The following is a 27343-nucleotide window of genomic DNA, read 5'->3' on the forward strand; positions in this document are numbered from 1 at the left end:
GGAGTCATGTAGACTCCCAGTCCAGGCTGCACCCCATACTAAGAGTCTTTGGGATTGGACCAGATATCATTTTTTTTTTTAAGGCCTCCCAGTAAGTCATCAGAGCCAAGAAGCATTCATTTGTACCTGACAGGACCATTTGCAAATGTTGAACTCGGGTGGTTCCTGAAACAAACTCAGGACAGGTGTGGCCACTTTCTCACTGGAGTGTGCAAGGATGGGGAGGGGGGACAGTCAGAACTGGAACAGAATGGTAGAGTGAAAAAGACTTCCTCACCACCTCCCTAAAGGTAACCACCATTGTGTTTTGTATGTCCTTCCAGAAAATATTAGTTGCAAACATTTAAATGCGTTCAGTTTATATTTGTTTTTATCTCTAGATTTGATATATATTTGTATCAAAGTCAAATATGCTAATGCTCATTTATTTCTTGTCCCTTGACATAAAAAAGGTTACTATGGGAATTAATAAATACCACAAACACTTAAAAAATACATTTTATTGGTTTTTTACAGAGAGGAAGGGAGAGGGATAGAGAGCTAGAAACATCAATGAGAAACATCAATCAGCCTCTTGCACACCCCCTACTGGGGATGTGCCCGCAACCAAGGTACATGCCCTTGACCAGAATCGAACCTGGGACCCTTCAGTCCGCAGGCCGACGCTCTATCCACTGAGCCAAACCGGTTAGGGCCACACAAACTTTTTCAAGTATGTCCTGAGTATAAGTCCCAAATCTTTTAGAAGCCAATATATAAAGAACAAATCTCAACATTTGTTTGCAAAAGGATAGAGACCTGGTTGATTTCAATGTCATGACATCCAGGAAGAAAGAGGAGGGGAATGGGGGCGTAGGAGAGTCACCGGGGGAGGCTTTCTTCCAGGCTGCACAGGGTAGCATTCCTTTTGCGAAATCCCTTAGCCTTGAAGGCCCTGAAACCCGCTGTTAGCACAAGGGGAGTGTCCATCTGCCAAGGCCAATGTCCTGTCCGCCAAGCTCCCAGACTAATGATGCAGCCAGGACTCCAGTTAATTTACAATGAGAATCAAAATAGCCTTGGAAACACATACCATTCGACCTGCTCGTTCCCGTTCCAAAGCGTCCAGGTCATTGCCCATCCATCCTTTCCCATCACAGGTCCCACTGCCCCCACTTTGTGCTCTGTGGCCAACCGTGTGTCCTCACTTCCCAGCTGCTTGTCCCAAACCCCATCACCCGAAGCCCACTTTCAACGCCCCCTTCTCTTCAAACTTCCTGTGAGCCTTCACAGCCAAAATAACCTTGTCCTTGGGACTGTAAGAGCACAAGGTTCCGTCCACTTTACCTATTTTTTAATTTGTTTCAGAGAGGAAGGGAGAGGGAGAGAGAAACATCAATGAGAGAAACATGGAAGGGCTGCCTCCTGCACGCCCCCGACTGGGTATCGAGCCCCAAACCCGTCCATGTGCCCTGACCGGAATCGAACCCAGGACCCTTCAGTCCGCGGGCCGACGCTCTACCCACTGAACCAAACCGGCCAGGGCCACTTTACCTCTTTAGTATAATTCCTCGCGTACATGGCTACAGGAGGTCGAGCCTTTTACTGATTGAAATTCTAGAGCCTAAGGCAGGGCCCCATACAGGTTGCAGCCCAAAGTTCGCTGCGCCCGTGGAAGACGGGGGCGTCTCGGGCGGCCTGAGTTCCTGTCCCGCAGGACCGCTCTTCCCTCCTCCCGGCCGGTAAGCGTCCCGAGGGCCGGTCTGCGGCGGCTTCCGCAGGCGGCCCGGGCCACGTTTGCTGAGAGAACGAATCAACGCGGGAGGAAGCGATTGAACGAATGAATGGATGACCCACCCCTTCTCCCACCGCGGGCGCGCTCCGCGGAGCCGGCAGGAGCCAGCCGGCCCTGATTGGGCGACTCAGCGGCGCGGGACCACCACGCTCGGCGTCCGGGGCGGGGCGTCCTGTAGCCCCGCCCACGGGGAGGCGGGGCCTGCGGCGCGCGGGAATCGGAGCGCGCGCTGGAGCCGCTGAATGACCGCGTCCCTGCAGGTAAGGTCTCCGCGCTGCTGGCTCCCGCTCCCCGGGGTCTCTGGGCCGGGCCGGGCCGGGCCGGGCAGGGGCGAGAGGCTCTCGCTGAGGGCAGGCGGCGGGGGGCAGGGATGCCTCCGGAGCGGCGCGCGCTCGGGCGGCCGATTCCCGCCCAGGCCCCGGCCCCGTGGGTTCTCCTCCCCGCCAGGCCAGGTCTCGGCTACCGGTCCTGTCCCCTGCGGCCTGGGGAGGGGGTCCCCTGCCCCGGGAGGCCCCGTCCGTGGGAAGCAGGGTCCCCTCGCGGTCCTGGCCCCTTCCTTTTGCAGCCCCCGGCCAGCCCCCCTCTCCCGAGTAGTCCCCTCCTCCTGCGGGCTCCTCCCCCTGCGGGCTCCTCCTCCGTGAGAGCCGCTCCCTCCTGCAGCCCCCTCCTCCTGGGCGCTCCCTTCACCAGGCTGCCAGGCTCCTGGGAAGTGGGGTTCCCTCCCTGGCCCCTTTGCGCGCCCCAATCCCCACTAAGCGGGGGCGGGGGCACAGCCCGCCGGCCTCCTGATTTTCTCCGCCTGCGTGTTCCATTTTGCTTTTCCAAGTAGCGGGAGAACAAACCCAACAGCCAGGGCTCAACAGAGCATTTAAAAATATATATTTTTATTGATTTCAGAGAGGAAGAGAGAGAAACATCAATGATGAGAGAATCATGGATCGGCTGCCTCCTGCACACCCCCTGCTGGGGATCGAGCCTGCAACCCGGGCTTGTGCCCTTGATTGGAATCGAACCTGGGGCCCTTCAGTCCACAGGCCAAGGCTCTATCCACTGAGCCAATCCAGCAAGGGCTCAACAGAGCACTTTAGGTGCAACTTGCAAGGTGTTGTGTCAGGACATATTAGCATGCTTTCCGGTACAGCGTGCATTAAAAAAAAGTGTTGATTGATTTTAGAGAGAGAGGGAGCAACATGATTTGTTGTTCCACTTATGTTAACCATTCATTGGTTGCTTCTGGAATGTGCCCTGACCGGCGACCCTGCGGCAACCTTGGCGTGTCAAGGATGACGCTGTAACACACGAAGCTACCAGCGTGCGTTTTCAGTGGTTAGGCTTTCTGGCTCATCGTAAGTGTTCAAATTCCCGGCTCTCCTCTTCAATTCATTACCAACCGTTTTCAGCTTTCCTCTGTCTTTGGAAGAAGAACGGTGCCCACGACGGGGGAGGATGAAGGTCATCACTTGCGAGATCGCCTGGCACAACAAGGAGCCGGTGTACAGCCTGGACTTCCAGCACGGCGCGGCCGGGAGGGTCCACAGGCTGGCGTCCGCGGGCGTGGACACCGCCGTGAGGGTAAGGGTAAATGGGCAGCAGTGGCAGCACAGCGAGCCCCGCCGAGGCAGCGTGCTCCAGTCTCACACTTAAAGCTCATGCCAACCAGCTCCAGCTGCTTCCGCATCTAGTCCAGCGGGATCCACTCTCAGGGCCTGGAGGGAGCAGTGAGACGGGAAGAAGGCCGCTTTCTCCTTGGGTCGTGCTGCCTAGGTCAAGGGGACGGGGATCCCTGTGGTTTTAGAACCCGAGCCAGGTCCCTATGGGGAACAGTCTGGACTAGAACAAGGTAGGAGGGAGGACAGTCAGCCGTGGGACTGTGGGTTTACGGTTCAGATACAAGTTCCTTCCTTTTATGTTTCCAAAGAAAAGCTACATTGTCTCCCTGGAAAGAAGCGTAGTGTTATTTTAGCGTGCGGAGGCCGGTGGTGCTCACTCTGGATTGCTCTGGCTGCATGTTTTGGTATCCCCAGGTCTGGAAGGTGGAAAAAGGACCGGATGGGAAGGCCATTGTTGAGTTTCTGTCCAATCTTGCCCGCCACACCAAAGCTGTCAACGTCGTGCGCTTCTCTCCCAATGGGGAGATCTTAGCATCCGGAGGAGACGGTGAGTGCCGTACGTCACGGCTCTGCAGAGGCCACGTGTCCGTGTGTCTCATTAAATCCTGAGGTGTGAGCCAGGTAGGGCTTGTTTATCTTAGAGGTCGCTGGACCCGTCAACCTTCCGTTTGTGTTCTGGGGAGCGGGAGCAGGTGGGGGGCAGCAAACGTAAACTGAGAAGACCTATTTGAAAATGCCTCCTTGCCCACTTGCTCGCTCTGGGCTGGCTCGGAGACAGTGGGAGGCGTTTCCCGTTCTGACGGAGTCCCCAGGCCCTGTGCTGGCCTCGCTCGATTGTCAGTGTAGAACGTGCAAGTGACCACAGTCTGTCCCACGTTTCTGTATAATTAGCTCATTAATTGGCGTAGGGCAGTGGTCGGCAAACTCATTAGTCAACACAGCCAAATATCAACAGTACAACGATTGAAATTTCTTTTGAGAGCCAAATTTTTTAAACTTAAACTTCTTCTAACGCCACTTCTTCAAAATAGACTCGTCCAGGCCGTGGTGTTTTGTGGAAGAGCCACACTCAAGGGGCCAAAGAGCCGCATGTGGCACGCGAGCCGCAGTTTGCCGACCACGGGCGTAGGGGGTGTCGTTCACACGGCCCTCTAAAAGTATCTTTGTTTCGTGGAAGTAGGTTGACGACGTTCTCTGCTTGTGCTTATTGGCATAAAACTTGTCGCACGAACTGAAGAAGAGTCTGGAGGCTTTGGCTAGTAAAAAATGAGGGAGACTTGTTCAAGGGTCTTACAGTTGACACCCTGGGAACATAGGCAAAAACCCAGAAGTGCTCCATAAAGGAAAGAAAAGTTGAATTTTCCTTATGGTCAAAAGTACATTCTTGAGAATGGTCAGTCCTGCATTCTCAGCCCTGGGACTCATCCGGGACGGTCCTCAGTCAGGTGGCAGACAGGAGGATGGATGCCAGGTGGGCGAGAGGGTGGGCACCGGGGGTTTGATCCTGTCTGGTGGTCTGGGTAAGGGATCTCAGGAGCCTGGATGCTGAGTCCTTCGTGGGCAGTCACGGTTATCTGGAGGTCTGATGTCTGTCCAGGTGCATGTCTGGGCACTGGATCTGGACCGGAAAGTTCAGAAAGTTTAAGTCCCCAGGCCAGTGAGAACAAGAATGGAATCTTGCCTCCTGCCTCACCTTCGTAATGTGAGTGATTTTAGCAGTTTGGTTAGAATGACTCCATCCTATATAATAAAAGCCCAGCGACCGAACGGCGGAACGACCAGAAGGACCGCTCGACCAGTCGCTGTGACGCGCACTGACCACCAGGGGGCAGACGCTCAACGCAGGAGCTGCCCCCTGGTGGTCAGTGTGCTCCCACCGTGGGAGCGCCTCTCAGCTGACCAGGATGAGCGGCTGCTCCCGCTGTGAACCCCGGGCCGACAGGCAGGAACCCCGGGTGCAACCCTCGCCTCCTCACCCCAGGCTCCTCCTCCTCTGGGCGCCCGCAGGCCGCACAGCGCCGCCACCCGGCTCGCAGAGCTGACCCTGGAGGCTGGGAGGCGGGACAGGCCTACTCTGCCACCTCTCAGTGCTCTTGTCCCTGGGCCCGGCCCCACGGGTCCCCTGGAGAGGCGAGTGCTCTGGCTCCATGGAAGATGCCAGACCAGGGAGCAGCCGCTCAGGGCGGGTCCACAACCGCTGGCCGACCAGGATGAGCGGTCCCACCATGGGCCACGCCCCCCACCAGTTCACGAATCCCGGGCATTGGGCCTCTAGTTTATTTATTTTTTATTTTTAAAAAATATATTTTATTGATTTTTTTTTTTACAGGGAGGAAGGGAGAGGGAGAGAGAGTTAGAAACACTGATGAGAGAGAAACATCGATCAGCTGCCTCCTGCACACCCCACACTGGGGATGTGCCCGCAACCAAGGTACATGCCCTTGGCCGGAATCGAACCTGGGACCCTTGAGTCTGCAGGCCAAAGCTCTATCCACTGAGCCAAACCAGTTAGGGCGGGCCTCTAGTTCATATATATTCCCTATCTCTACTTTTTCTTCAAACTATACAAAAAAAGTAAATCTTTTTACCATCCTTTAACTCTAGAACAGTCTAGAAGCCAGTGCAAATTAAAACAGAAATCTCAGACTTTGTTCGCAGGCGGAAAAGAGACCTGGTTGTTAAATTCAGTGCCCCTGTGTCCTGAGGGTGGGCGAGAGGGGAAGGGTGGCGAGTGGGAGCGCCCCCTGGCGGGCCCGGCCGCAGTCTTCTGTGAGGTTGCCCCGGGCAGCAAAGCCCTTTGGCCCTGGAGGCCCAGGAGCCTGCTGTTGGCAAGTGGAGTGTGTCCTTATGTCGGGGCGCATCTGCTCACCCAGGCTCCCAGGCTCTGGTCACAGGAGGGGATGCCCCGTCCCTGGCCTCCGGGCAGTTCTCAGAGGGAAGCGGGTCTGGGCGGAAGGTAATGTGGTGAGCGTGACTCAGAACGCGGGTGGTCAGGGTGCGGACAATCGATGACGTCAGGCTAATGTATGAGATGCGCCACGATATTAATAGCTGACACGTGGGCTTACCACGGGCGGGGCGTTGTGCTGTAAGTGCTTTATGCCTGTTGACTCATTTAATCCTCCCAACAACCCCCTGTTATTATCCCCATTTTATTTTATTTTTCTTTATTTAAAAAAATTTTTTTAATCCTCACCTGAGGATATTTTCCCATTGATTTTAGAGAGAGGGAAAGACAGAAACACTGATGTGAGAGAACCACATCGATTGGTTGCCTCCTGCACCAGCCCGACCAGGGCCCGGGCCAGAGAGGAGCCTGCAACCGAGGTACGTGCCCTTGACCGGAATTGAACCCGTGATCCTTCGGTCCGAAGGCCAACGCTCTGTCCACTGAGCCACACCTGCTAGGGCTCTTACCCCCAGTTTACAAGCGGGGAATGGAGGCCTCAGGTGACTTGCTGAAGGTTGCACAGATGGGAAAGATTTGCCATCCCTTGTGTTGGTGGCTCTTTGTTGCTGTTTTATGTTTTTCCTTCTAATTTATTTAACATTTTTATTTATTGACTTGAGAGAGAGAGAGAGAGAGAGATTTGTTGCTCCACTTATTGATGATTCAGTTTGATGCATCCCCGTGTGTGGCCTGACCGGGGATGGAACCTGCAACCTTGGCATACGGGGAGGACGCCGTGACCACGTGAGCCCTCCCACCAGCCCGTGTCTTCCTTTCCTCGGTTCTTTCCCGGTTACGCCTTTTGGTTTGTTAGTCGCTTTGCAGTGGTGTTGGGCCCGCCAGGGGACCCTTCTGTGTAAGGCGACTTGTCTCGCCCTGACCTGGTATGAGTTTGATTTTGGGGTTTTAGCTCAGAGGGCAAACCTGTTTTCCCCTCAGCATTAGAGGTAAATGCTCGTGGCCGTAGGTGAACCAGGCACCTGGGATTGAAGGGCCTGAACCCCGGGCGCGAAGGGCGAGGGTAACGCAGCTTGTCCCGTTGCCTCCCTCCCGCCAGATGCGGTCATTCTGCTGTGGAAGGTCAACGACAGCAAGGAGCCCGAGCAGCTGGCCTTTCCGGACGAGGACGAGGCGGAGCTGAACAAGGAGCACTGGACGGTGGTGAAGACGCTGAGGTGGGGGTGGGGCGCGTCCTCCCCGGGGGACCGCGTTCAGCCGATCCCGCGTCTTGACTTCTGTATCTCACTTGAAACTGTTTCCTTATGCGAGACAGAAACGAGAACGGTTTTAAAAGAGAAAAGCGTGATTAAAGTGGGTTTCCTTAGCTTCTGCTAACAAGTAAAGTCGAATCAGTGGTAAAGTCGGATACCCTTGAATGTGGTCGGTTGTCGCCGTCGCGAAGGCAGTCCCAGCGCAGTTCCTAACGTCCCCTCCTAACGTGCGGCCCCCGAGTTTGCCTTTAAACGTTTTATCCCCTCTCTCTCCTTTCCCCCGCCCCCTCGGACCCCAGGGGCCACCTGGAAGATGTGTACGACATCTGCTGGGCCACCGATGGCAACTTGATGGCTTCCGCCTCCGTGGACAACACGGCCATCATCTGGGACGTCAGTAAAGGTAGCTGATAGGCTTTTGTTATTATCCGGGGCGAGGGGGGTGGGCGGGAGCATCCTACGTGTCTACCAAGCCTCACCTGCTCTGTCTTGAAAGGCATCAGAAGCGTTTCTTTAAGGAGCCAGACAGGTTGGGCACAGCAGGTGAGGGATTAGCCCGGGTGCCGTGCATCCAGCTCAGCTGGAGGCTCCCAGCAGGAAGCCTGGGTCTCGGGTGGTGTCCCGAGTCCATGGTGTCGAGCAAGGTGGGTGCCCCCTGCCCGGGAGGCAGCCGTGGAGGGACAGGCTGAGCCCTGCCTTCGTGGCGCTTCGATCTGGGGAAGATTGGCAAGTCTCCATTCAGGGGCACTCCCTGCTCCGAGTTGGTAGGCAGGCCCAAGGTTCCATTTCAGGAGGTGAAGGCACCTTGCTGCTTTTTAAAAATATATATATTTGCCAAAACCGGTTTGGCTCAGTGGATAGAGCGTCGGCCTGCGGACTGAAGGGTCCCAGGTTCGATTCCGGTCAAGGGCATGTACCTTGGTTGCGGGCACATCCCCAGTGGGGGTTGTGCAAGAGGCAGCTGATCGATGTTTCTCTCTCATCGATGTTTCTAACTCTCTATCCCTCTCCCTTCCTCTCTGTAAAAAATCAATAAAATATATTTAAAAAAAATATATATATTTGTATTGATTTCAGAGAGGAAGGGAGAGGGAGAGAGAAACATCCATGATGAGAGAGCATCACTGATCGGCTGCCTCTTGCACACCCCACACTGGGGATGGAGCCTGCTACCCGGGCATGTGCCCTGGACCGGGAATCGCACTCACAGCCTCTTGTGCAAGGGCCGATGCTCAACCCCTGAGCCTCGCCAGCCGGGCCCGCGCTGCTTCGGAGGAACCCCCCCTCTAGCTGGGAAGCAGTGGCCGTGTGAGAAGTTCCAGGAGCATAAAGAGCAGTGAAACGCACCGCTCAGCAGCGCTGACGCCCAGCCCTGCAGTCCTTCCCTCAGGCGTGGTGTTTCCTCCACCCTCTTCCCCGCTTTCCGTCGTGCAGGCTGGTGACCCCCGCAGCCCCGGTGCCCGGGGGTCCTGCCGCCACAGCGCCCTTCCATGCCCTCTGCACGCTGCTCTCGTCTGTGCTGTCAGCCACCCATCCCCTAGCTGCCTCGCTCGATCCTCCCGTCTCTGTCCGCTCCTTCTAACGGAGGATGAGTGTCACTTCTCGTCCCCAAATCTGGCCCTTGTCCTGGACAGTCCTGCCCGCGCCCCGGGAATGACCTTGAACATGCCAGCATGCCGGGCACTGGCGCAGGTGCTGGGAGAGGACACAAACAAGGCGGCAGCCTCCTGCTGGGGTGTCAGGTAGTGGAGGCGCTGTGAGGGTCGGGAAGGCTCACGCGTGGGTTTTGAACAGAGGCTTGAGTGAATCTGGGGAGCAAGCGGTGTGCGTTATTTTGGGAAGAGCATTCCAGCTGTGGGAACAGCAAGTGCAGAGGCCCTGTGTGTGGAGGAAATGGACAGTGTCCAGGAGGCGGGGGTGGGCTGGGCTGGGGGACTGAGGATGGAGCGGGGCGGGCCCGGGCCACGGGGGTTGGAGATTGTCTCCCAAGTGTGACCCGTGGTGCCGAAGGTTTTTGGGCAGGAGGGTAACGGGACTTTAAAAGACGCCTCCAGGTGGCATGTGGCAAATCGGTCCCGGGAGAACACGGGTGGGAGCGGGGACGCTGTGAGCGGCGCAGGAGTGATCCAGGAGGTGACGGTGGCCTCGGCTGGGTGCTGGTGACGGAAGGGGGGTGGGAGGGAGGGGTTGGGACATAATTTGTAGAAAGAGCTGACAGGGTTTGATGCATTGGCTGTAACTCCGAGCTTTTTGACAACCAGGTGAATATTGGAGCCATTTCCTGAGCTGGGCCACGGGGGAAGTGTGGGGATCAAGGTCACGTCTCAGTCCTCTGTCTTGTGTGGGTAAAGGTGTTGGTTTTTTTTTAAAATATGTAACATAGGCAACTTATTTAAAGTCAATATTTTTTATTTTTACTGATTTCAGAGAGGAAGGGGGAGGAAGAGAGAGAGAAACATCAATGAGGAAAGAGAATAATTGATCGGCTGCCTCCTGCACACCCCACACTGGGGATGGAGCCCACAACCCGGGCCTGTGCCCTGACTGGGAATCAGACTGTGACCTCCTGGTTCACAGGTCGACGCTCAGCCCCTGAGCCGCGCCGGCCGGGCAAGTCGGTGCATTTTTGTTTAAGGAATTCCTCATGAGCGATTCCTGCTGCTGCCCAGCGCCTTGGCCCCTCCCCCTCCCCCTCCGTGGTTTGAGTCCCGTCTTCAGGGAGCATGCTGTCCCGCTGTCACATCCGTCAGTCACAGGTCTTTTAGCTGCTCCGCCGATGACCTCTGGAGCCCAGGGCCCACTCTCCCATCACAGCCGTCTCCCTCCGTCCTCAACACCTTTCCTTTCTGCCCGGAGCCCTAGGTCTGAGCCCTGTTTCCCCCGCCCCGTGCTCCCCCGGGGCCGTCCATCAGCACTCACTTCCCTCGGCCCTCTCCTTCCATCCTTCCCACCGACAATCCCAGGCCCTCTCCTTCCATCCTTCCCACCGACAACCCCAGGCCCTCTCCTTCCATCCTTCCCACCGACAAACCCAGGCCTCTCCTTCCATCCTTCCCACCGACAACCCCAGGCCCTCTCCTTCCATCCTTCCCACCAAGACAACCCCAGGCCTCTCCTTCCATCCTTCCCACCGACAAACCCAGGCCCTCTCCTTCCATCCTTCCCACCAACAACCCCAGGCCCTCTCCTTCCATCCTTCCCACCGACAACCCCAGGCCCTCTCCTTCCATCCTTCCCACCGACAAACCCAGGCCTCTCCTTCCATCCTTCCCACCAAGACAACCCCAGGCCTCTCCTTCCATCCTTCCCACCGACAACCCCAGGCCCTCTCCTTCCATCCTTCCCACCGACAAACCCAGGCCTCTCCTTCCATCCTTCCCACCAAGACAACCCCAGGCCTCTCCTTCCATCCTTCCCACCGACAACCCCAGGCCCTCTCCTTCCATCCTTCCCACCAAGACAAACCCCAGGCCCTCTCCTTCCATCCTTCCCACCAAGACAATCCCAGGCCCTCTCCTTCCATCCTTCCCACCCACAAACCCCGGCCCTCTCCTTCCATCCTTCCCACCAAGACAACCCCAGGCCTCTCCTTCCATCCTTCCCACCGACAACCCCAGGCCCTCTCCTTCCATCCTTCCCACCGACAATCCCAGGCCCTCTCCTTCCATCCTTCCCACCGACAAACCCCGGCCCTCTCCTTCCATCCTTCCCACCAAGACAACCCCAGGCCCTCTCCTTCCATCCTTCCCACCGACAAACCCCGGCCCTCTCCTTCCATCCTTCCCACCGACAAACCCCGGCCCTCTCCTTCCATCCTTCCCACCAAGACAACCCCAGGCCCTCTCCTTCCATCCTTCCCACCAACAAACCCCGGCCCTCTCCTTCCATCCTTCCCACCGACAACCCCAGGCCCTCTCCTTCCATCCTTCCCACCGACAAACCCCGGCCCTCTCCTTCCATCCTTCCCACCGACAACCCCAGGCCCTCTCCTTCCATCCTTCCCACCAAGACAAACCCCGGCCCTCTCCTTCCATCCTTCCCACCGACAAACCCCAGGCCCTCTCCTTCCATCCTTCCCACCGACAAACCCCGGCCCTCTCCTTCCATCCTTCCCACCGACAACCCCAGGCCCTCTCCTTCCATCCTTCCCACCGACAAACCCCGGCCCTCTCCTTCCATCCTTCCCACCGACAACCCCAGGCCCTCTCCTTCCATCCTTCCCACCGACAAACCCCGGCCCTCTCCTTCCATCCTTCCCACCGACAACCCCAGGCCCTCTCCTTCCATCCTTCCCACCAAGACAAACCCCGGCCCTCTCCTTCCATCCTTCCCACCGACAAACCCCAGGCCCTCTCCTTCCATCCTTCCCACCGACAAACCCCGGCCCTCTCCTTCCATCCTTCCCACCGACAACCCCAGGCCCTCTCCTTCCATCCTTCCCACCGACAAACCCCGGCCCTCTCCTTCCATCCTTCCCACCGACAACCCCAGGCCCTCTCCTTCCATCCTTCCCACCGACAAACCCCGGCCCTCTCCTTCCATCCTTCCCACCGACAACCCCAGGCCCTCTCCTTCCATCCTTCCCACCGACAACCCCAGGCCTCTCCTTCCATCCTTCCCACCGACAAACCCCGGCCCTCTCCTTCCATCCTTCCCGCCAAGACAAACCCCAGGCCCTCTCCTTCCATCCTTCCCACCGACAAACCCCGGCCCTCTCCTTCCATCCTTCCCACCGACAAACCCCAGCCCTCTCCTTCCATCCTTCCCACCAAGACAACCCCAGGCCCTCTCCTTCCATCCTTCCCACCGACAACCCCAGGCCCTCTCCTTCCATCCTTCCCACCGACAAACCCCGGCCCTCTCCTTCCATCCTTCCCACCGACAACCCCAGGCCCTCTCCTTCCATCCTTCCCACCGACAAACCCCGGCCCTCTCCTTCCATCCTTCCCACCGACAAACCCCGGCCCTCTCCTTCCATCCTTCCCACCCACAAACCCCGGCCCTCTCCTTCCATCCTTCCCACCGACAACCCCAGGCCTCTCCTTCCATCCTTCCCACCGACAACCCCAGGCCCTCTCCTTCCATCCTTCCCACCGACAACCCCAGGCCCTCTCCTTCCATCCTTCCCACCGACAATCCCAGGCCCTCTCCTTCCATCCTTCCCACCGACAAACCCCGGCCCTCTCCTTCCATCCTTCCCACCAAGACAACCCCAGGCCCTCTCCTTCCATCCTTCCCACCAAGACAAACCCCGGCCCTCTCCTTCCATCCTTCCCACCGACAAACCCCGGCCCTCTCCTTCCATCCTTCCCACCGACAACCCCAGGCCCTCTCCTTCCATCCTTCCCACCGACAAACCCCGGCCCTCTCCTTCCATCCTTCCCACCGACAAACCCCGGCCCTCTCCTTCCATCCTTCCCACCGACAACCCCAGGCCCTCTCCTTCCATCCTTCCCACCGACAAACCCCGGCCCTCTCCTTCCATCCTTCCCACCGACAACCCCAGGCCTCTCCTTCCATCCTTCCCACCGACAACCCCAGGCCCTCTCCTTCCATCCTTCCCACCCACAAACCCCGGCCCTCTCCTTCCATCCTTCCCACCGACAACCCCAGGCCTCTCCTTCCATCCTTCCCACCGACAACCCCAGGCCCTCTCCTTCCATCCTTCCCACCGACAAACCCCGGCCCTCTCCTTCCATCCTTCCCACCAAGACAAACCCCGGCCCTCTCCTTCCATCCTTCCCACCGACAACCCCAGGCCCTCTCCTTCCATCCTTCCCACCGACAAACCCCGGCCCTCTCCTTCCATCCTTCCCACCGACAACCCCAGGCCCTCTCCTTCCATCCTTCCCACCGACAAACCCCGGCCCTCTCCTTCCATCCTTCCCACCGACAAACCCCGGCCCTCTCCTTCCATCCTTCCCACCCACAAACCCCGGCCCTCTCCTTCCATCCTTCCCACCGACAACCCCAGGCCTCTCCTTCCATCCTTCCCACCGACAACCCCAGGCCTCTCCTTCCATCCTTCCCACCGACAAACCCCGGCCCTCTCCTTCCATCCTTCCCACCGACAACCCCAGGCCTCTCCTTCCATCCTTCCCACCGACAACCCCAGGCCTCTCCTTCCATCCTTCCCACCGACAAACCCCGGCCCTCTCCTTCCATCCTTCCCACCGACAACCCCAGGCCCTCTCCTTCCATCCTTCCCACCGACAAACCCCGGCCCTCTCCTTCCATCCTTCCCACCGACAAACCCCGGCCCTCTCCTTCCATCCTTCCCACCCACAAACCCCGGCCCTCTCCTTCCATCCTTCCCACCGACAACCCCAGGCCTCTCCTTCCATCCTTCCCACCGACAACCCCAGGCCTCTCCTTCCATCCTTCCCACCGACAACCCCAGGCCCTCTCCTTCCATCCTTCCCACCCACAAACCCCGGCCCTCTCCTTCCATCCTTCCCACCGACAAACCCCGGCCCTCTCCTTCCATCCTTCCCACCGACAAACCCAGGCCCTCTCCTTCCATCCTTCCCACCGACAAACCCCGGCCCTCTCCTTCCATCCTTCCCACCGACAAACCCCAGGCCCTCTCCTTCCATCCTTCCCACCGACAATCCCAGGCCCTCTCCTTCCATCCTTCCCACCGACAACCCCAGGCCCTCTCCTTCCATCCTTCCCACCGACAAACCCCGGCCCTCTCCTTCCATCCTTCCCACCGACAACCCCAGGCCCTCTCCTTCCATCCTTCCCACCGACAAACCCCGGCCCTCTCCTTCCATCCTTCCCACCGACAAACCCCGGCCCTCTCCTTCCATCCTTCCCACCCACAAACCCCGGCCCTCTCCTTCCATCCTTCCCACCAAGACAAACCCCGGCCGGATCGGATCGGGGCGACGGTCTCCTTTTAGTTCCCAGTCCCAGGCTGAGCGCAGCTGGTTTAACACCTGCCTCCCTGCGGACTGGGCCACTCCCCAGTCATCCTCACCAGCCTCAGGTGGGGTGTTCATGACCCCACCTGGGAGTCGGATCCCACTCCTGTTCTCCCCAAACCCCACAGGTCTCCTTGTGCCCCCTTTGTCACCCCGGCCCCTGTCACTGGGGCAAACTGCCTGGACAGTGTTGAAGGAAGGAGGACCGGGGGAGTTAGCCTGAAGCATGTGCATTGTACATGGGTAGGCGCTGGCAGCTGTGGGGGCCAGCTTTGAGGGTGGTGGGGCGGGGACGCCACAGCGAAGAGGGCTGGGTGCATAGCAGAGGGCTGGGGGGATGGAGGGCAGAGGGCTGGGTGCATGGCAGAGGGCTGGGGGATGGAGGGCAGAGGGCTGGGGGCATGGCAGAGGGCTGGGGGATGGAGGGCAGAGGGCTGGGGGCATGGCAGAGGGCTGGGGGCATGGCAGAGGGCTGGGGGATGGAGGGCAGAGGGCTGGGGGCATGGCAGAGGGCTGGGGGCATGGCAGAGGGCTGGGGGATGGAGGGCAGAGGGCTGGGTGCATGGCAGAGGGCTGGGGGATGGAGGGCAGAGGGCTGGGGGCATGGCAGAGGGCTGGGTGCATGGCAGAGGGCTGGGTGCATGGCAGAGGGCTGGGGGGATGGCAGAGGGCTGGGGGGATGGAGGGCTGGGTGCATAGCAGAGGGCTGGGGGGATGGCAGAGGGCTGGGGGGATGGAGGGCTGGGTGCATAGCAGAGGGCTGGGGGGATGGCAGAGGGCTGGGTGCATGGCAGAGGGCTGGGGGGATGGAGGGCAGAGGGCTGGGGGGTGGAGGGCTGGGGGGATGGAGGGCAGAGGGCTGGGGGGATGGAGGGCTGGGGGCTGGGGGGATGGAGGGCAGAGGGCTGGGGGATGGAGGGCAGAGGGCTGGGGGATGAGGTGAGAAAGGTGGAGGGAGTGAGCAGAGGGAAGGCCGTCTCAGAGACCTGGGTCCTGGGTTCCTAGCATGGCCAAGCCTTCATGACTTCCCCTCTCTTCAGGTCGTCTGGTGTGCGCCTGGTTTTCCTCCTACCTCCCCTCCCCCGTCCCTCTCCGTCCCTGTGAGTGCTGCTGGGGTTCAGGCCCTCCTCTCCCATCTGCTCTACCCTCACCTCCTAACCAGGGGCACTCTCCCTGGTCTTTTCAAAACCTCAGTTTTGCCCTGGCCAGTTTTCTCAGTGGTTAGAGCATCAGCCTGCTGACTGAAGGGTCTCAGGTTCGAGCCCAGTCAAGGGCACGTGTCTGGGTTGCAGGCTTGATCCCCAGCCCCAGTGGGGGCACGCGTGGGAGGGAACTGGTGGATGTCTCTCTCCCATCAATGTTTCTGTCTGTCTCTCCCCCTCTTCCATTCTCTCTAAAAAAATCAATGGAGCCCTGACCGGTTTGGCTCAGTGGATAGAGTGTCGGCCTGCGGACTGAAAAGTTCCAGGTTCGATTCCGGTCAAGGGCATGTACCTTGGTTGCGGGCACATCCCCAGTGGGGGGTGTGCAGGAGGCAGCTGATCGATGTTTCTCTCTCATCGATGTTTCTAACTCTCTATCCCTCTCCCTTCCTCTCTGTAAAAAATCAATAAAATATATTAAAAAAAAAATCAATGGAACAATATCCTTGGGTGAGGATTAACAAACAAACAAAGCCCCCCAAAGCCCCCGAGTTTCATCTTGACAACCAGGTCACCCCTCTTGGCGTTCCTCTGAGCCGCACTGAGAGGGCCGGGGCCTTTTCCTTGCCCAGGGCTCCTGCCGCCCCCCCCCTCCTCCTCATCTTGTCCGTTTCCTCCCCCCTGGCAGTCCGCAGTTACTGCCATTGCTCTGTCTCCCCGTGTGTCTGCTTAGACCCCCCCTTTCCCTTCACTGGCCCCTTCGCCCGGCCTGGTCCCGCCCGCCGCGGGTTAGCCTCCCTCCTCTGTTCCATGCTCTGCCGGGTGCAGCGCGCCTGCCCATGGCGTGTCCGCCACTGGCTCTGAGCGCCGGGGGTGGGGCTGTAAGGACCCGTGTGGCCGAGCCTGACCCAGGGCTTGGGGCAGGCCCCCGGCCACCTGCTGACGGCAGAACCGGGTCGGGACAGTGGCCCGGAAGCTGCGGTGTCCGCGGTGGCGCTGGAGCAGGTTTTGGTTACGCTGTCGTGTGCTTCTCTCGTAGGACAGAAGATCTCCATTTTTAATGAACATAAAAGTTACGTACAGGGAGTTACCTGGGATCCTTTGGGCCAGTACATCGCGACCCTGAGCTGTGATCGGTACGTGAGTGTTGGACGAATTGTCTTTGTATCTCTTTACTTAGAAACTTCTGCAGAGGCATTTTATCACAACTTAGCTAGTATAAGCCATGGCCTAGCTTTGGTTCTTTGAGTCTCAGTTTCATGGAAAGAATTTGTTTTGTTATTCTTTCAACATAAGAAAAATTGGAAACTGATCAGGGCAAGTGTCTTACACGAAGTTAGTACCTAGTAAGTCTGTGGAATGGGTGGATGTCATAGGTCAATGCTCAACCACTGAGCCACGCCGGTGGGGGTAGGTGAATGAATGCAGAAAGAGCTTGGAATTAGATCTGAATTTCATGGGCAACTTTTAAAGAAAAGGTCGTTTATAATAACTACTAGAGGTGCGGTCCCTCGACCTGGTCTGTGCCCTCTCGAAATCTGGGACCCCTCGGGAGATGTTGGTGAGCCGGTTTTGGCCTGATCCCCGCAGGCCAGGCTGAGGGACCCCACCAGTGCACGAATCCATGCACCAGGCCTCTAGTATGCATATAAGATCCTTGGTTAATCTCTTCCTGCCCTCCCCCCTCTCCCCTCCCCTCTGAGATTCATCAGTCTGTTCCATGTTTTCATGCCTGTGGTTTCCACTCCTGCGTTGAGCGTCTGCCCCGTGGTGGTCACTGCATGTCATAACTGCTGGCTGGTCAGCCGGTTACTTAGGCTTTTATATATATAGACTAGAGGCCCGGTGCATGAAATTCATGCATTGGGGGTGGGGAGGTAGGGGCTCAGCCTGGCCTGTACCCCCTCCAATCTGGGATCCCTCTTGCAATCCAGGATCACTGGCTCCTAACTGCTCACCTGCCTGCCTGCCTGATTGCCCCTAACTGCTCTTCCCTGATGGCCTGATCGTCCCTAACTGCTCTCCCCTATCGGCCTGATAGCCCCTAACTGCCTTGGCTTTGTCCGGAAGGACGTCTGGTCTAATTAGCATATTACCCTTTTATTAGTATAGATGACTTAAGCAGAGGTACCAATGGTAGGACTGGATATTGGTTTCCTTTTGTTGTCCCTGCAGCGATTTTAAGGAGACTGTTTAATAAAAAAGTAAACTCTTGTGCCTTTTGAAAGGAGGACCTACTGCCGTGTTTACTGGTGTAATTGCATTGAATTTTGTTCTTAGAACAAAGAATTTTTTTAAAATCAGGAGTGCCAGGCATATTACTCATCAGTGAAAATGGTCCTTTTCAATATTTATCCGCTACTTTTCATCGTAGCAGGTCTCATTTCAGGTTTCCGGGAATGAGAGTCAGTGGGGGAGCTGGTGTGTGTTTCCCTGGAATCTTCTGTGATGTTCCAGGTGTCACCGGTTTCCCGCTCTGTGGATTCCGGCAGGCAGGAGGCACTGGTTAGCCAGTGGGACTCCCGAGTGACCAGCCTGCAGATTTGCCTGTGGTGCTTTTCCTCCTCTTGCAAACCCCTGAGGACCAGGCTGTTCCAGGAAAACAAACCCCACAGCCGTACCAGTTGCCGCTGGGCCGAAGGTCCAGGCCTGAGAAACGAGGCCCGGCCTGGACAAGGTCTTGCCGGGGGCGCCGGGACCTTCCGTGAGAAAGGAAGTGGTGCCCTCCCCGCCCCGCGTTAGTGACAGCTTTAGGCTGCTCATACCTGCTCCTCGCAAGGACGCGGTCAAGGGGAAAGTCATTGTGAACGTTCCCAGGCCACAGGTTACCTAGGCCGGCCTCCGTTTGGGTAACAGATTGCTTCTGTGGGAGGCAGATCAATGGCTAGAAGAGTGAGACCGGACTTTCCTTCCCCCCAGGACCCTGAGGGTGTACAGCACCCAGAAGAAGCGCGTGGCTTTCAACGTGTCCAAGATGCTGGCGGGCGCGGGCGCCGAGGGAGAGGTAGGAGATGCTCGGGCTCTGCGTGGTGGCCGCGCTTCAGTGGAGACGGAGGCGAGTCTGAGCTCCTTCCTTCTTGCAGCTAAACCAGTCTCCGCGACACCTGAACCCCAGTGAGGGCTCCCCTCGGGCCGTCGGGGCTCGGCGAGTGTGGTGGGCCGGCCTGTCTGGGCGCAGGCACGTCTGGGGCCGGGAAGCCGATGATGGAGGCTAGTGATTTCCAACCAGGCTGTGCCGGGGAGCCACCTGAGAAGCATTAACAACTACGGGTGCCTGGCCACCCCGCGCTGGGTTAAGTCAGCCTGAGGCGGGCAGGCCTCCGGGATTCCGAGGAGTGGATTCCGAGGAGTGGCGTGGGCGGACACGTGGGAGGCAGGTGGGTGGGGGTGGATGGCCCGGCAGCAGGCAGTGCAGACGGCATCCTGGCAGGAAGATGGGGGCTCCGGGCGCAGAGAGCAGGGACCGGCTATGGCCGGCTCAGGAACAGGAGGGATTCGACCTTGGGAAGAACTGGCCCTCGTCCTGCAGGAATGGAGGCCTTGGAGGCAGGTGCTTCGGCAAAAGGGAGCCAGCCAGTTGGTTTTTGGCACAAAACAGGGACCGGGCGCCATCCAGGCCTCGGGGGCAGGTGCAGGCCGTGTGGGCCGGGCTGGCGGGTGCACGGTCAGGCGCTTTGGGAAGCGAGGGGTGAAGCTCCCCTGGGTCCTGAGAATTAACGCCCCGATGTTCCTGGAGTGGGGTGCACGCAGCACTTCCACGGGGTGTTCGGGAAGGGTGGTGGAAAGCTCTGATTACCGGCTTAATAACCAACTACACCCTTTTAAAAGGCATTTATTCCGGTGGAAATTCTCAATTATACACACTGGCAGGGAGCAGAGAGCTCCGGTCATCCTCTTGCTTTTCCCAGTCTCGTCCCCACATAAACCAGTTACTCACACCCATGCCCACACACACGCACACACACGTGCTCACACACATGCGCACACACGTGCGCACACAAGCTTTCCTGAACAGAAGGCCGGTCCGTTCATGACTGGTGACTCGCAGTCCCACGGGAGTATTGGGTTGGTATTCGTTGTTTCAGTTCTGTTGACGATGGTCAGTAGTAATGGTCTCACGGAGGACACGGCGCGCCTTTCTGGCGCCTGGAGGCTGGGGGTGACGCTCACACTTTGTGCCTCAGGCTAGAAGTTACCGGATGTTCCACGACGACAGCATGAAGTCGTTCTTCCGCAGACTGAGCTTCACCCCCGACGGCTCCCTGCTGCTCACCCCAGGTGCGTGGCGGCCGTGCCTCCTCCGGGGGTGCCCGTCGAATGTGTGGGTTAGAATGAGGCGGAAACGAGTGAAATGTAAGAGGAGGGAACCCAGGAGGTGGGAGAGGGGAAAAATAATGCGTTAGTTGCTGTGCAAGTTAACTTTCATGAGTAGTTGACAAAGAAAAGCAAAATAAGGAAAAGTCTAAAGAACACCTCATTTTGTAAAGTAAACGAAATGCCCACCACGTGTGTATGTATGGTTGTCGTGGTGACGTGAGCCTGGAGGAAATGCACGCTGGCCAGGTGTTTATCCTGGGGACGGAAGGAAGGATGGGCGAGATGCTGCCGCCCTCCTGGTGGATACGCAATGGTCACATGTGAGAGAATGTGCGTGTGCATGTGTGTGTGTGTGTGTGTGCGTGCACACGGCAGCAGAAGATGAGACGTGTCCAAGAGCAGCCGTGTCTGCGGTCGCTCTCCGCCGGGTCTGGCTGTGCCAAGCGCAGCCTGGGAGGGCGGAGCGGAGACGTCAGCGGGGCGGGCCCAGAGCGGGTCAGCTCTGCGGGGCCGGGTTTCGGCAGAGGGCTGTCTCCTGGCGGCTCCTGGCTCCGTCCGGCCAGTCTCAGCCCTCGGACGGATGGCAGCTGAGGTCGGAACGCGGGCACAGAGCTTTATGTTCTTCCTGCCCTGGCCTGGGCGTGGCTCCCGGCGGCCGCGCCCTCAGGTGGCTGTGCCCTCAGGTGAGACGACACCCAGGCGAGAGGACCGGTGGGCAGAGCCAGCGTGTGGCTGAGCCCAGGTGTGCAGAGGTTTGTATTTGGTCCCAGTCGCACACACACTGTCCAGGGGGTACATCTCTCGGGAAAATTACTTTAGACCAGAATTGGCTGCCTTGGGGTTTGCTGGTGGACAGTTGAATAACAGAGCCTTCCCTACCTGCCAGCCGGATGCGTGGAGTCTGGCGAAAACGTGACCAACACCACGTACCTCTTCTCCAGGAAGAATCTGAAACGGTGAGCCCTGAGGGACCGTCGGGACGTGTGCCCGCTCTGCTGTTGTTGAGCACAGTCTCTCTAACCCATGTTCCCCCCGCCCCCTCCCAGGCCTGTGGCACATCTCCCGTGTCCCGGAAAAGCGACGCTTGCTGTCCGCTGCTGCCCTGTCTACTTTGAGCTGAGGCCGGAGGCGGAAACAGGTACATCAGAACGCAGCGGTGTGCCGTGTCTCCTGTCGGGAGGTCAGCAGGGTGGGTGGGGTTTGGGCCTTTCCTTGGGGAAAGGTGGGCATGTGGGTTTGGCTCCGTTTAGTTACTCGGAGCTGGAACAGAGACTGTTACCAAACTGTGTGTCTGTTGTTGGCAGCGTCTACAACATACTGTCTTTGCTTAGAGCAACTTAAAAAATGTATACCGTACTTTCCAGCGTATAAGACAACTGGACGTGTAAGATTTTCCTGGGTTAAAAAGTCATTTTATACGCTGGAAAATACGGTACATTGGACTATATTGATGGGATTAGATATAATGGATTAGATATATTGGACTACCGTATTTTCCAGCGTATAAGATGACTTTTTAACCCAGGAAAATCTTATACGCCTAGTCGTCTTATATGCCGGAAAATACGGTATGTATATTTATTGATATCAGAGAGAGGAACATCAATGATGAGAGAGAATGATTGATCGGTTGCCTCCTGCATGCCCCCTACTGGGAATCAAGCCCACAACCCAGGCACGTGCCCTGACTGGGAATCGAACCGTGACCTCTTGGTTCCTGGGTTGACGCTCAACCACTGGCCGGGCATCTCTTTCCTGTTCTTGCTTGGACCTCAGGTCGCTCCCCTACCCACGTGCACCGGCCAGCGCTCAGCTCAGACGACAGGCCCGCAGGTCCCCGCTGCAGCCCGGAGCCCTGCCCTGGCCCCGCAGCTCAGGGCACGTGCGGGCACGGCCGGGTCCCCTCCCTCCGCGGGCCTGGAGACCGGGCGGTGAGCTGAGGCTGTGCAGCACTGCGCGCCTTTGCTCCCCGCGGCTCGGGGCCGCTGGCCTTCACTGCTGATGGGCAGTCCGCGTCTTAAAAAGTCGGAGGCTAAATGGGGGCCCTGTTACTCCAAGGCTGGAAGCGGAAGCTGTTTTTCACTCTAAACTCTCATGTGAACGAATATAATTAACTGGAAAGAGCATGAACACATCACTTGCTACAATGCTCCCACGTGACCCTGGATTTCCTTACCGGAAATCCTCTTCCTCTTGCACCTCGGTGCCCAAGATCGGTGGGTCCTGACACGGTGTCCTTGGTTCACGCGGGGTTCTCGTTCGTTCCTGCATTCGTACACAGTAATAGGAAGACCTCAGGCCCTTTGCACGCCAGTTACAGTAGAACTGCGTCCTGTACGTCCGGGGCGAGGGCTCGTGGGGCGTCGGTGGTTCCTGCGGGAGCCTGGCTGGTGCTGGTGTGACGGTCCTTCCTGCCCGTGTCCCGCAGACGGCCCGGCCCCGGGGCCGCTGGTGCACCTGCCCTACCGCGTGGTGTTCGCCGTGGCTTCCGAGGACTCCGTGCTCTTCTACGACACCCAGCAGCTCTTCCCTTTCGGCTACGTGTCCAACATCCACTACCACACCCTGAGCGACATCTCCTGGTGAGCGCCGGGCGGGGAGGGGAGGTGGCCGCGTTTTCCCTCCGAGGACGCTGCGGCCTCGCCCGACTTCATTTCTAACTCCAGTGAGAGCGGAGGCCGGGCCGCAGACCTGGTGAAACTTAACCCCCTTCTCCTGCCTTGGGGCCAAGGTCCAGCGACGGGGCCTTCCTGGCCATTTCCTCCACCGACGGCTACTGCTCCTTCGTGACCTTCGAGAAGGGGGAGCTGGGAGCGCCTTTCAAAGGGAAGCCGGACCTGAGCACGAGAACTCCCGACACGGCGAAGAAGGCCAAGCATCAGACCCAACAGGGGTCCTCGCCGGGGCCCAGGCTGGGGGAGGGCACCCCGGCCGGCAGAAGCCCAGACCCCGGCAGCCCCTGCCCAGCACCCGCTCCGGGGAAGCCGGCCGCAGCCCCAGCGCCCAAGGACTCGCCCTCCACGGCTGCCACCGCCAGGGGCGCGGTGCCCGGGCCCGCGGAGGAGAAGAGCCCGCCCGGCAGTCAGACCGGGAAGGCGCCCCCGCCCCGGAGGGTCACCCTGCACACCCTGCAGGCCTGGAGCAAGGCTCCCCGGTAAGGACACCCCGAGGGAGACGCTGACGGCCCGTCAGCAGGCCAAGTGCCGGCAGTACGACTCTGTGCTGCCCCAGAGGGTTCTTTTTTTAAAATAGGTTTTTACTGATTTCAGGGAGGAAGGGAGAGGGAGAGAGAGAAACATCAATGATGAGAGGGGATCATGGAGCGGCTGCCTCCTGCACGCCCCCCACTGGGGATCGAGCCACAACCCAGGCATGTGTCCTTGATTGGATTTGAACCTGGGACCCTTCAGTCCACAGGCCGGTGCTCTAGCCACTGAGCCACACCAGCCAGGGCTCCGGAGGTTTCTTAACCTCACTCCAAGCGCCGCCTCCTGGCTCACACCCCTCTGCGGGGTCCCCACTTCCCACCTGATGCACGGGTGTGGCTCCTTCCCGGGTGCCTTCCTCTCCAGCCCGACCCTCGAAAGCTGGGTCCCCAGAGCACACTCGGCCTGGGGGCCTCTGACCCCCCCTCCCCCGGACACCCGGACACCGCTCCCTGGGGACACTCGCGTCCTCCATGAGCCCTTCTTTCTTGTCACACGCCACATTCGGCCGGGGTTTCTTTCTGCTGTTTGCCGTGGGGTTTAAGCCCATGGGGCAGGCAGAGCCCCTTTTCCTGTGGCTCTGGCCCTGCACAGCGGCGGGCACTGCACGGGGCGGGGCCTCCAGGCGTCTTGCCGCCAGCAGAGGGCGCCTGGTGAGCAGATCATCCCGGTGGCGGCGCAGTGGCGGGTACCCCGCTTCTCATCAGGCAGCCGCAGACGTGCCCGAGGGCGACCCCCAGATCCCCAGCCCCCCAGAACCCCAGCCCCCAGCAGCTACGCTGCCCAGTTTCCTCCCTGGACGTCGGGGAAGTTACCTCCCAGCTCCGTCTGCTGCCTGCTCCCCGGCGCCCCACCTCCCGGCCTTTAGACAGACTGCCTGGGGCCGCCGGGGCGCGGGGCGGGGGTGACAGAAGGTGCTGGAAGCACTGGGGCGTCTGCCTGCTCGCTCGCGTGACTTCGCCGTTGGGTCCACCGCGGGGGTGGGGGTGTCCGGCTCCGAGGCGGGTCTCTAGACAAGCGATGCTTCGTTCCTCTTGTGTGTGTTTGGGGCGGAGGGAAGGGGTTCTGGGAAATATTTGGGTATTGAAGTTTCCCCGCTTAACGTCGCAAGCTTCTTGCAGTTGGTCATGTTGAAAAGGGAATAGTTGTTGGACATTCGGGTTGTGGGTTTTAGAGAGAACGGCCTGCAGCAGGAAGCCTGAGCAGGGCTCGGCGCACACGGGTGGCCAGCTGAGGGGTAAGCTGGCATCAGCGCCGTGGTGACGTCAGCGTTGTGGTGACATCATGCAGTGGTGACGTCAGCGCTGTGGTGACGTAACGTGAGCGAGCGTGATCCTTGGTCACTAAGCCCGCGGGCGCGTCCGCGTGCAGGTGCCGCCTTGCAGACGTGACCAGCTGCTGCTGAGACGCCTCCTCTGGGCGGTTTGGGATGTGGTGTCGGACCCGGGTCCTGCCACACGGACTCACCGCGCGCCCTTCCCTTCTCTCAACCAGGAGAGTGAACGTGATGCCCTTAAAGACGGACGCCCCGAGTTCTGTGCCAGGCGCTGTGGTTTCCACGCCTCCCACGGAGGCCCCGCCAGGTGAGGGTCTGGTGCTGGTCCCGAACCCTGAGGGTAGACGACCTTCTCCTTTCTTTTGGAAATGAACGTCCGCTCATTTTAAGTTGGTTCTGAGAAAGCGAGGATGCGCCGGCCTAGGCCCACCCTGCAGACCCGCTGGCCTGTTTATTCTCGGGGTGCTGCCAGCAGGGGGTGCTGGGTGCCTCCCGGCCTCAGCGCTGCTCCCATGCTGGGCCGGGTCGGGCTGGTGGTGGGGCTGTCCTGGGCAGTGGCAGGGCGTTCATTAGCACCCCGATGTCCCCATCCCCCACTCCTGACATTCTAACATGTCACCAGCAGCACCCGCCGTCCTGGGAGGCACAGTGGGCCTGGGGTTGAGGTCCACTGGTGTAGACTCCATTCTAGGCACATGGGACCGGCCAGGCAGTTTACTCCTTGTCTGGGCACAGAATTTAAAAAATATATATATTTTTATTGATTTCAGAGAGGAAGGGAGCGGGAGATAGAAACATCCATGATGAGAGAGAATCATCAATCAGCTGCCTCCTGCACGCCCCACACTGGGGACCGAGCCCGCAACCCGGGCATGTGCCCTTGACCGGAATTGAGCCCGGGACCCTTCAGTCTGCAGGCGGACGCTCTATCCACTGAGCCACCCCAGCCAGGGCCAGGGTCTGTTGTGTTAGCATCAGCTCTTCGCTTACAGAAGTCTTGCTTTCTTGGCAGCCTTGCCGGTCAACGCTTCAGAGCCGCCCGGAGACATGCAGGTCAGCCCCCCGGAGCGGAAGCGGCCCAGGCCCGGGGCGGACAGAGGCGGCGCCCAGGGGCCGGAGCCGGGGGGAGACCTGGCTTGTGCTTGAAGGCTGCTCGGCTGGGGACCCCCATCGCTCAGGGAAGGGCCGAGGACCCCAGGCCACGGCGTCAGAGGAGCCCGGCGGGCACCCACCCTGATTTCTGGACCGAGCTGCCCGTGGCCGGGCGTCCCCCGCGGAGGGTCTGCTCCCGCCTCCGTGTGAGCTTCCCTGGGACCCGGCCTGTCACCGGGCCAGGCCTCCCCCGATGCCTTCCCGGAGCTGGACCCTGAGCGCTGTCCGTGGGAACAGCACGCTCCTCCCTGAAGCCCTGCGGACGTGCAGACCCTCACGGGGGCCTGGTGGGTTCCGGGGTGTTTGAATGGTTATTAGATTTACCTTGTAAATAGTGGGTCAGTTTTCGGAAGTTTGTTCTGTTTGCGTTCTGATTTTAAAGGTAATAATGCTCATTCTAGACAGTTAGGAAACCGGCGTGAAGGGAAAAGCAGGCTGCGGGGTGGCAGCTTCGTCCTCCCACCCCCTGCTTTGGCATAAAAAGAGAGGTTTTACTCTTTTTTAAGGGGAGAGTTGAGATTTTACTTGAGATACAATTTGGTATCGAATAGGTTAACTTTTTAGGTTGATTTTTCAAAGAAGAAAAAAGTAACTTAGTCGTTTACGCCTGTGTCTGCTTTCTCTGCCCTGGGGCGGGGGGAAAGTGAGGGGGGGGCAGGTCTGTTTCTGCTGGGGAGACTCTGAGGGGGGCTCGCTGCAGGAGGCACGGGGTGGGTGCCCGGAGGCGCTGAGAAGAGCTGTCACCGGGAATGTCCGCTGTCACCGAAGAGCAGGTGGGGCAGGACACTGATGCCCGGCACTCTGGCGTGATGAGCACGCGGCATGCAGATGCGGGTGCTGCCCCGGGCTGCCTTCTCCTGGGTGACCGGCGTGGGTCCCTTTGCCCCCGCGGTGACCAGGCCTGGGCCACCAGGAAGGGCCTCAAGCCGGGGCCCACTAGGATGGGCACCTCAGCGAAGGTCAGGGTGGGCTCCCCGCCCCCCCACCCTGTCCCTCCTGGTCCCCCCCCCCCCCCCAGCACATCTGCTGTGACCAGTGCACGGGCCCTTCCTACCGAAGCAGTGCCGGGTCCTGGGCTCGGAAAACTTCAAGGGGGAGCATGGGCGCCCACCCTCGAGCCTGGGGTCCCCCAGGGCTCCCACGGCTCCCCTCGGTGTTACTGCGCTGTGTTTCAGTCTGCTCACTCGCACCTGGTGCATGTGTGTATCCGTCCGTCTGTCTGTGTCTTAGAGACAGACGGGCCTTGGACAAATCACTTCATCTGAAGGTCGTTCACAGCTTTCACAGGACAGAGATGAGAGGGGGATTGAGTGGTTGTGGGTAAGCCAGACTCACCTCCCTCCGTGCACACGCACACGTGTACACATATGCGCCCTGCACTCTTGTGGCCGCTAGGTGGCACTGTCCCCACAGCATCTGCCCAGGAGGAGGGCGTCCTGGGTTTGAAGGCTCTGCAGGCCGCTCAGCACCTCCTCCTCCGAGGGGTCTGTCCCCGTCAGCCTCGGCCATGCTGGCCGTGGCCGTGGCCGTGGCCGCTGGCTGCAGCCCCTGGCGGCCACACCTGGAGGGCAGTGTTGCACCTGAGTCCTGCCTGCATCAGTACCGACGGCAGCAGAGAACGCTCACGGGGTTCCCTGTAGGGCCCTGTTTCCCCCCCAAGTTTTGGCTCAGAGACCTGTGAAGCAGCAGTATTATCCCTTTAAAAGCTGTGGTAACAAATGCTTAGTCGATACCACCCTCTCTTCTTTTTAAAAATATATTTTTAAAACATTAAAAATT

At 59.0% G+C, this 27343-nt stretch overlaps 1 protein-coding gene across 2 annotated transcripts; it reads left to right on the top strand.

Annotated features, from left to right (window-relative positions):
• The first annotated feature begins 1967 nt into the window (after positions 1-1967).
• Positions 1968-26182, top strand: CHAF1B (chromatin assembly factor 1 subunit B). Of its 2 annotated transcripts, XM_079763261.1 has the most exons (14): positions 1968-2034; positions 3175-3346; positions 3799-3931; positions 7392-7509; positions 7845-7948; positions 16653-16749; positions 18533-18617; positions 19798-19891; positions 20817-20886; positions 20977-21068; positions 22359-22512; positions 22662-23084; positions 24631-24719; positions 25425-26182. In XM_079763261.1, exons 2-14 carry the CDS (start codon positions 3221-3223, stop codon positions 25556-25558), a joined length of 1719 nt encoding a protein of 572 aa, XP_079619387.1. In that variant the 5' UTR covers positions 1968-2034; positions 3175-3220; the 3' UTR covers positions 25559-26182. The 2 variants fall into 2 exon arrangements, with proteins under 2 accessions (XP_079619387.1, XP_079619386.1); XM_079763260.1 differs by lacking the exon at positions 1968-2034 and having other exon boundaries at positions 2815-3346.
• Positions 26183-27343: the final 1161 nt, after the last annotated feature.

Source organism: Cnephaeus nilssonii, assembly GCF_951640355.1.
Source record: "Cnephaeus nilssonii genome assembly, chromosome: 3".
In the NCBI taxonomy this organism is placed as follows: domain Eukaryota; kingdom Metazoa; phylum Chordata; class Mammalia; order Chiroptera; family Vespertilionidae; genus Cnephaeus; species Cnephaeus nilssonii.

Bases quoted from the DNA above. Each gene is read 5' to 3' on its own strand.
- CHAF1B (XM_079763261.1), top strand. From the start codon at position 3,221: ATGAAGGTCATCACTTGCGAGATCGCCTGGCACAACAAGGAGCCGGTG. The intron at 16,750-18,532 runs GTACGTGAGTGT...CCTTCCCCCCAG, and splicing joins GCGACCCTGAGCTGTGATCG to GACCCTGAGGGTGTACAGCA. The intron at 23,085-24,630 runs GTAAGGACACCC...TCTCTCAACCAG, and splicing joins GCCTGGAGCAAGGCTCCCCG to GAGAGTGAACGTGATGCCCT.